At 42.3% G+C, this 9,900-nt stretch overlaps 1 protein-coding gene across 1 annotated transcript; it reads right to left on the bottom strand.

The window, feature by feature from the left end:
- Positions 1–4,203: 4,203 nt before the first annotated feature.
- Positions 4,204–9,616, bottom strand: LOC124021611 (junctional adhesion molecule 2A-like). The gene is made up of 10 exons (XM_046336779.1): positions 9,456–9,616; positions 6,792–6,857; positions 6,549–6,659; positions 6,173–6,322; positions 5,876–6,063; positions 5,640–5,748; positions 5,332–5,442; positions 5,222–5,240; positions 5,059–5,098; positions 4,204–4,876 (listed from the first exon to the last, which is right to left on the bottom strand). Exons 1-10 carry the CDS (start codon positions 9,502–9,504, stop codon positions 4,838–4,840), a joined length of 882 nt encoding a protein of 293 aa, XP_046192735.1. The 5' UTR covers positions 9,505–9,616; the 3' UTR covers positions 4,204–4,837.
- Positions 9,617–9,900: the final 284 nt, after the last annotated feature.

The raw sequence follows: 9,900 nt of genomic DNA, 5'->3' as shown, positions 1-9,900 counted from the left end.
AGGACCTCAGACTGTGGCGAGTATTCCCCTTCCAACAGGACAACGACCCTAAGCACATAGCCAAGACCATGCAAGAGTGGCTTCGGGACAAGTCTCTGAATGTCCTTGAGTGGCCCAGCCAGAGTCCTTACTTGAACCCGATCAAACTTCTCTGGAGAGACCTGAAAATAGCTGTGCAGCGACGCTCTCCATCCGAACTGACAGAGCTTGAGAGGATCTGCAAAGAAGAATAGGAGAAACTCCCCAAATACCCAAGAAGTAAATGTGATATTTTTATTTTATAAATTAGCAAAACATCTAAAGCCCTGTTTTTGCTTTGTCATTATGGGGTATTGATGAGGGGGGAAAACTATTTTAATCAATTTTAGAATAAGGCTGTAATGTAACAATATTTGGAAAAGGTCCAGGGGTCTGAATACTTTCTTAAGGCACTGTAGCCACCTTAACTTTCACCAATATCCTTGCCATTGATTTTGGGACTGATATTGACCCTGTATATAGTGTATATATTCATGTATGTATTAATCTATTGTCATGTGTGTTTTATCATCTGACCTAGTATTATTGCATTGTGTGAAAAAGCATTTCACTGTACTGTTTACACCGGCTGTATCCTGTTCACGTGATTTTAAAAAACGTAGATTTGATTTGACACACACAAACGCTCGCGCACACATATGCACACATACGCACACACACACACACAGTGTAGTAGTAGGAACTCTCCTGGCAGTATGAGAGATCCTGTTAATGCAGTTTTAATGGGGCTCTGATGGCCTGTCGTCTAGCAGGGTTTAAATGTTTTAATGTTGCTATTTCTCACTCCACTACTTTCAGCCTGGGAGGAGTGGGACCAGGGAACAGCCTTGGGGTTAAAGAGCTCTAACTGGAACTATGAGCTATTATAGCTATCCATTCCTTTCCAAAATGCTTAGAAGTGGCTTAAAGGGATACTATGGGATTTTGGCAATGAGGGCCTTTACCTACAGTACTTCCCCAGAGGCAGATTAACTTGTGGATACCATTTTTATGTCTCTGTGTGCAGTTTGAAGGAAGTTGCGTTAGCGCAATGACTGGAAGTCGATGGGTATAGCATGCTAGCAGATAGCGCAATGCCTGGAAGTCGATGGGTATAGCATGCTAGCAGATAGCGCAATGCCTGGAAGTCGATGGGTATAGCATGCTAGCAGATAGCGCAATGCCTGGAAGTCGATGGGTATAGCATGCTAGCAGATACCCATAGACTTCCAGGCATTGTGCTAACACTAGTTCGTGAAACTACCTCTCTCTAACTTCCTTCATACTGGACACAGAGACATAGAAATGGTACGAGTTGATCTGTCTCTGGGGACATTAGACATTAGAGCTGGATTGCCAAAATCCCTAAGAATCCCTTTTAAGGCATGAGGAAGTAAAGCTGAGAGTATGAGGTAATCAAGAGATTTGACCTTTATTTAACTTGGCAAGTAAGTTAAGAACAAATTATTATTTTCAATGACGTTCTAGAAACGATGGGTTCACTGCCTTGTTCAGGGGAAGAACAACAGATTTTTACCTTGTCAGCTTAGGGATTTGAACTTGCAACCTTTAGGTTACTAGTCCAATGCTCTAACCACTAGGCTACCCTGCCACCCCAGATGATGATGATGATGAGGAGGTGAGGATACGGGGTTGAGAATGAGGTGAATGATGGGGGGTAGGGGTTATGGGGAGATGAGGGGACATGGGGGGGGCAGTCATGTTTCTGAGAGGAACACAGAGGGTCTTTCATTGTACCCTCACACACAGGGGAACATTCCCATAGCTACCCCTGAGAGAGGGAGAGTGGGGGTGAGAGAGGAGAGGGGGTTACGAGTTGAGAAACCCAAGAACACACTCAGCACTGAAGGACCACAGCACTAATGAAGATTACAGGAATTATGAGTGTATTTATAAGTACGGCCAAGAGTGTGTGTGTGTGTGTGTGTGTGTGTGTGTGTGTGTGTGTGTGTGTGTGTGTGTGTGTGTGTGTGTGTGTGTGTGTGTGTGTGTGTGTGAATGCACCTACATGTTAAATGAGTGGTGTGTGTGTGTGTGTGTGTGTGAGTGAGTGTGTGGTGAGACACACATAATATGTGTGTGTGTGTGTGTGTGTGAGGAGAATGACTTTGGGGTCAGGTCTAGTGAGTATTTAAAAAGACATTCTACTCCAAAATTAGTGAAAATAAAATGATGCTGACATCTAGAACATCATTCCCCTGCAGAAATGAGCCCAATAACATATTGGTCCATATTATCAGGCAACTGTGCTATTTAGCAATGAGCATTATCACCTGTAGTTCCAGGTAAAATCCTTTTGGACGTTCTCCCTGGAACCAAAAGGGGTTCTCCTATGGGGACAGCTGAATAACCCTTTTGGAACCCTTTTTTCTAAGAGTGTAGGTGCCTGGTTTTGGAACTGCCGGAACACAGCCTGATTGAACCCCTACATGCATTCATATGGACACACATGCACGTGTTTGAGGACAACCTGTGATCCCCTGCCAGTACAAACACACCTCCATTCCATCACCTCGTCTATGCCAAACTCCAGCTGCCTAGAGACTCTAATGTGCTCTGTGGAAACATATCATGCAATACCGTAAGTGGAGAAAACTCATATTGGAAACAATTCATTGCATTGCATACGGTCATAAACCATGTGTGTGTGCGTGTGTGTGTGTTAGGTATGAAAATGAAAGGAGGAACTGTGATATTTCCCCAGAGGGGTGTGTCAGAAGTTGTGTCTTATGCCACCTGCCTGTTCAGAAGGGAGCAACGTTTTGTAGAGCAGGGCCCAGATTCACAAAACCTTCTTAATAAGAAATGTATTCTAAACTGCCATTTTTTCCTTAACTATAGACAAGTAGAAACTTAAGCAAAGTGTCTATTCCTCAAAAAAGGTTTCTCCTTAAGCAAAAAGTTAAGAAGAAATTAGATCCTTGAAAATAAAGTTCTTGGAAATGTTGTTAATTCCAAGACAGCTAAACCCTTGTCTTAAACTGAGAGATAAAGCTCATGAAAGCGATTGTTTAATTCACTCTCAAACTTCATCTGAAAGTTTCAGTATTGATTATTTTTAACCCAAGAACATGTTTTAGAACAGCAATCTCAAGAAATATGCCAACGTGATTGCCATTGCTAACTAGATAAAACGGTTGCCTAGCAACAACCCTCTTAAGAAGATTTGTGAGAAGATATTTGAGAAGTTCGTAAGAAAATCATTAAATATTAAGATATTGTTGAGGAATTGCACTTAGCAAACTATCTTATGAACTTATTTTTTCTTAAGAAGCTCCTTACATTTTTGCTTAAAAAGTGTTTTGTGAATCTGGGCCCTGATATTATATTATGTCATGCAGAATTAAACTGGGGATCATGTCAGCACTATTCATTACATTTCTAGATGCAATGCTTCACCTTGCTGAATACTTTCCAGATGTGATGTCCCAGGAGCCTGGGCCCCACTCTATTGTGATGCTTCCTGTTTTTTTTCCTTAGTTAAAGTCTGTTTTCTCAGTGTGATGTGATGCATGGCTAAAGGCTAGCTGACAGAGGCAAGCACAGAGAGACAGGGCAAGGGCTTCTTTAAGGAGACTTTGTTTCAGGCTTCTGGCTGTCAGCCATCATCTTCCACACACAGTAGCAAGACCACATTCACACATTCAGTGGCAAGACCAGCCTCACACACACTGTGACAAGACCACATTCACACACAAGTGCATGTGTACCAACAAGTTTACGGCAGCGGAGACACACACAAACTATTCCAAATATTTGAATTAATGCTCAGAAAAACAGTTCAAGACCCCCACATGTAGAGGCAGCAGAACAACAATAAAATAACAAAATGAACAATAGTGCCGTAGTTTGTAGATCACTAATAGATACTGTTATACTGTATACAAGTTGACAATCTTTGCTAAGGTCTTTGTGCAGTCTGCCCCAGATAAATATCCTACACTGTACCGCCACCTGGTGGTTCAATCATGTAAAAAACAACTGGAGGAAAGTCTGTGCCTGATAACAGCTTGAACATTCAAACAAATGTTAATTTTTTTCAGCCGACTACTTAGTACCTACCTACCTCTTTGTTCCTTGTAAATTATACAACATTTTAAAACTGAATAGAATCAGTATGAGGTTCATGGCCAAACTTACCATTTTGTCAAATAGAAGGCATCATGTGGTAAAATAACTTTAATTAAAAACTAGCTATCTAAAAATGGTCAGTGCATGCAGACACCTGTTCAAAGAGCACATATCCTTCATCACACAAACATCACATATCCTTCATCACACAAACATCACATATCCTTCATCACACAAAGACCTTGTAGGCTACATCCAAAGCCGCAAACAAATACTTTAAAAACATAATTATAAAAGCATCTCTGTAAAACAACAATAATAATACACATCGTTGCTTCTCAATACAGCCATAAACAGCAGAATGTTCTACAAAGCACAAAAGAGAAGAGTACACACAGCAAGTGACAGTTTTTGTGTGACAAATATATCATTGTGCATCATCCTTTGGCCACTAGGCGGTGTAAACAAGCTAAAATATGTATGTTGAACAATCCACCGTGTGTGTGTGTGTGTGTGTGTGTGTGTGTGTGTGTGTGTGTGTGTGTGTGTGTGTGTGTGTGTGTGTGTGTGTGTGTGTGTGTGTGTGTGTGTGTGTGTGTGTGTGTGTGTGTGTGTGTGTGTGTGTGTGTGTGTGTGTGTGTGTGTGTGTGTGTGTGTGTGTGTTGGAGGGGGACTTTGTGTGAGATCACTGCTTCAAGCTTTGATTTGAGTTTCACAAAGGAAACCCTTAAATCATGAAGGACTGGGTGTGCTTGTAGTTCTTGGGCTGCAGAAAGGGAAAGAGTATCCATTAGTTCACTAGACCTGTTGGTATTATCAACAACTCAGTCTTATCAACACGGTGGTGTGGTCAACAACTGCTCAAAGACCAGTCCAATGTAAAACATGACAACTTCTCTACCAAGCCTATACTGATAGCAGAAAAACTAGGGTTGGGAACACACTCACGTTTCTGGTGGGAGGAGGAGGTGGATTGTAGGAGTTGGTGCTAAAAGAAAAAATACAAACACCACTATGAATTGTTTTTCTTTTTTTTCTGTAAAGAGCCAATGAAATGAACTAATGAAAAACACAATGATAAGTTGCCAGAATGGTTGTCTGAAACACGAACCTTCTCCCTTTCTGCTCCTCTGTTGGCAAACATGAAGAACAGGACAGTTAGAACATATTGTTAATGTCATCAGTCAGTCACAAGCTCAGTCAGTAGTGGTAAGTGCTCACGCTTTTTGCAGCAGCCCCGTCGATGACGGAGGCACACACCCAGGCAGCACATGACAACGAGCAGGAAGAGACCTACAGCTCCGGCTATCAGTGTCGTCATACTCAACTGATCTGAAAGAGGGGGCACAGAGGCCAAGGCGAAGAGATGGGATAGGGGCCGAGAGTGAACAGGGAAATGCAAGAAAGATAAGCATGATTGATGATTGGAAAAGAGAGAGAGGGTGAAAAAAAGGAAGAAAAAAGACAGAAAGGGTTCAAATTTCCACAAACATTATAAAACACACACACACACACTGGATTGTACATACATTCTATGACCTTCATGTGATGGGCCACACAGCTCTTTGGCGCCCCCACACTGTTGGATGCCTCGCAACGATACTGGCCTGAGTCAGCCTTGGACACACTCTTGAACTTCTGCTCCGGAGACACACAGAGAGAGTCGAGAATCGGTGAGGACAGAAAGAGAGTATGCAGGGTGAGAAAACGTCATTAACGTGCCTTTGATCAGGCACGTGAACCACCTCCATTACATGTTACTCACCAGTGTTCCCTTGTCAGTGTCCATGCTAAAGGTGGTGTCAGTTGTGTGTGTGGTGCTCAGCGCCTTGTTGTCTTTGTACCAGATGTAGGTAGGAGGGGGTACACTGAGTTTATCCTTACAGTGGAGCTCTACCCCTGCCCCAGACAAAACTGAGCTGGGCACCTCACAGGACGGGGTGTGGGGGGGAACTGGGGGAGGAGGATAGGATTACTAACGACAGCACAAAGGCCCCTCAGTACAAATACACAGACACCCTCAATCTCTCTCTCACACACACATCCACACGCACACTCTCACCCAGTACGCTGAGGGTGACGTTAATCTCTCCCAGGTTGGTGTGGTCTGCTGGAGCACTGACCTCACAGCGGTACAGCCCAGAGTCCTTCTGGGTAACGGCGTGCAGCGTCACTGTCGCACCCTCGATGTTGGCCCGACCTGCAAAGGATCCTGGGATACCACAGGTGTCAAGGGTTACAAAGATGAGAGAAAAAGTGTAGAGAGAGGAAAGAAGAAAAAACAACAAGAGGGGGAGGAATGTAGTAAGAGATGGTGTTAGAGGGGAAGAGATAAGAGAGACGGAGGAGAGGTGGAGCGGTGCAGTAGAGTAGAATCAGGAAAAGGGTTGAAGAAAGAGAGGCGAGGAGGAAGGGAGAGAGGGAGGTCTAGTGGTCACCGCTGAATTTGCCATCAAAATAAACAAAGGTGATGTCCTTCCCTTTCTTCTTCCACTCGATACGAGGGTTAGTCTCCTTCTCTGTCTTGAACTGACAGGACAGCACAGCATCTGACAGAGACCGAGAAATTCAGAGAGAGAGACAAAAACAGTGAACAAACAGTTCATGAACTCACACAATTCATGAACTCTCACAATTCATCCCCTCCCCTTCTCTTCATCATCTAACTTCTCCTCTCATACCTGTGTTCTCATGGACCACCACTCTGGCCTTACTGGTGCTCACTGTCAGAGAGAGGGAGGCAGGACCTGAGACAGTGAGACAGTGAGACAGTGAGACAGTGAGAGAGAGAGAGAGAGAGAGAGAGAGAGAGAGAGAGAGAGAGAGGTGATTCAAGAGTAAATAATACACACAGCAGCACTCAACATTAACTATTTGTAGCAATGTTTCTAACTTCTAACATTCTAAATTAAATACAAAAACTTTATGTAAACATGAACTGAACTGAGATTTTGTACTACACAGTCCAGATTGGGCTGAGGGGGGTATTTCAGAAGGTATTTGTTTGAGAAAGAGCAGACACAAGTCCAGACACAGACAGACAAAGAGACACACACACACACACAGTGAAAACACTCATTCACTTACTATACACACTCACTAACACATGTACACACACACAGAGCGAGGCGGTGTAAACCCACAGAATAGATATGCCCTGGTGCCTGGTGTTACCAGTAGGAATGTCATGTGTAGGAGGAATGGAGGTGATGGATGGCCTACCACTGATCTCTACATGACCTGATTAACCTGCACACACACTTAAACTAACATAGGAATACACACATACTGAAACAACACGCAAATATCAACACAGGAAAACATTTTCTGGGAGATGATTTGTTTACTCTCTCTCTTTCAGACACACACATTTTACATTTGAGTAATTCAGCAGATGCTCTCATCCAGAGTGACTTACAGTAGTGAGTGCATACACACGCAGACAGTAGATGGAGACGGCTGCTGGTCATCCACTATCACTGTCCTTAATATTTTTGACTCTGTGTTTGTGGGGGGGGGGGGGTCCCCTCTATACAAAGCCCCTCTGTATCACAGTAACTCTACACCAACATAGGGTTTTTAACTCTCTCTCTCTCTCTCTCTCTCTCTCTACCTCACACACACACACACACATCAGTCATCTAACCTAACTGTAATTGCTGATATTACATCAGATTTCTTTGGACCAGTGAACAGTGATAACGATTCCCATGGCTGTTTGGAAGAACAACCTCAAACACGACAGACAGTCTGTAACCCTTCCAGATAGCAACTGATTGCATCTCTGGCCAATTAGCAGCTGGGTCATGGAGGGGCTATTGACAACATTAAACAGGACCATTGCCTGCCTACACCAGGCATCAGAGAGGTTGGCTCTCCAGAACCCTGGAGCCCCTCAGAGATCTGGCCTTTCATCAGTCTCTGGGTCTCTGGGCTTGGACAGCATCAGAGGGTCTAAGGTAAATAGAAGATCTGTATGATTCCCGTCCCACTCTTCCCAACCCCAACCTACTCCCAGCCCAATCCCAGCCCAATCAAATCAAATCAAATGTATGTATAAAGCCATTCTTACATCAGCTGATATCTCAAAGTGCTGTACAGAAACCCAGCCTAAAACGCCAAACATGCAGGTGCAATCCCGAAACACATTACACACACTTCACCAAATCGAACTGTTTAAAGTGTGCTTAGTCTCAGGGACACATACACAAGAACATACAATTCACGCAATGCATATATATATATCCAATTTGTAAGTCGCTCTGGATAAGAGCGTCTGCTAAATGACTTAAATGTAAAATGTAAATGTATATAGCTTACACACACACATACAGCGTGAGAGGCAAAGCTATGGTAAACACTATGATGGAAAATGAAGTGGGAGGCTGTCAATGTTTTGACCCACATTTGCACCCCAGTTCCCCAAACCCTCTTGCTGCTTAATGTGTAAATGTATGTGTTTAAACTGTAGTGCTCTGTGTTGTAAATGTGTCTGAAACTTTGTGTGTTCCTATTTTGACCAGGTCTCTCTTGTAAAAGAGACTGTTCATCTCATTGAGACTAACCTGTTAAAATAAATGTAAAATAGATTGAAAATCATCAAACATCAATACCATATAGCCTGTATGGTATTGAATACAAATATCCTGTATTAGTCATATCTATGAAGGTTGCAGTGTGCATGACAGCTCATTGACTCCCCTTGAATTCATATTTTCATAGTGGTATAAAGTACTTAAGTAAAAATACTTAAGTAGTTGTGGGGGGTCTCTGTACTTTACTATTTATATTTTTTACAACTTTTATTTTTACTTCACTACATTCCTAAAGAAAAGAATGTACATTTTACTTGTTACATTTTCCCTGACACCCAAAAGTACTTGTTACATTTTGAATGCATAGTAGGACAGGAAAATGGTCCATTCACACATTTATCAAGAGAACATCTCGGTCATCCCTACTGCCTCTGATCTGGTGGACTCACTAAACACACATGCTTCGTTTGTAAATTGTGTGCCCCTGGCAATCCATTAAAAAAATGTATTGTGCGGTATGGTTTGCTTTATATAATGATTTATACTTTTACTTTTGATACTTACGAATATTTTAGCAATCACATTTACTTTAGATACTTAAGTATATTTAAAAACAAATACTTTTAGATTTTTTCTTAATTAGTATTTTACTGGATGACTTACATTTTTACTTGAATAAATGTATATTAAGGTATCTTGACTTTTACTCAAATATGAAAATTGGGTACTTTTTCCACCACTGTATTTTCAGACAAAATACCCATTGGGCCAAGATAAAACAAATAAAAGTCTGCATCTCCATCTACTTACTCTGCAACAAGACGAGGAAGATAAGAGACAAAATCCCCATGCGGTCCATAGTTCTTCCTAACGAGTAAACAGTGTCCAGTGAATTTAAATAACCTAGAAAGATATTTGAGTGTCTGAGAACGTTCGCTCCAGACAAGACTGAAACACTTCCAGACGTTCAGAAGTTCTTGAAGTTTTCTATGTGCGCGCTCCCGATGGAGACCATTTCATCGAGCGGAGATACTCAGGCGCGCGCTCACCACGACACACGCGTCTGTGATTTTGGCTATAGTAGACAAACGTTTTGTCCTCGAAGAGGATTTTACCTCTTCAGTGTGTGTAGGCAGTAAACGGTTATGTACAACGTTATTAACGAATAATGGGCCAATGTATATACCGTTAAATACACCACCCAGCAAACACACAAAGTTATCTAAAAGTTGTGGGACTTAAAGATGCACTATGC

This window comes from Oncorhynchus gorbuscha, linkage group LG01 (assembly GCF_021184085.1).
Source record: "Oncorhynchus gorbuscha isolate QuinsamMale2020 ecotype Even-year linkage group LG01, OgorEven_v1.0, whole genome shotgun sequence".
Lineage (NCBI taxonomy): Eukaryota > Metazoa > Chordata > Actinopteri > Salmoniformes > Salmonidae > Oncorhynchus > Oncorhynchus gorbuscha.
Note: the sequence above shows the minus strand (reverse complement) of the source record. Positions and strands in the feature narration are given on the sequence as shown.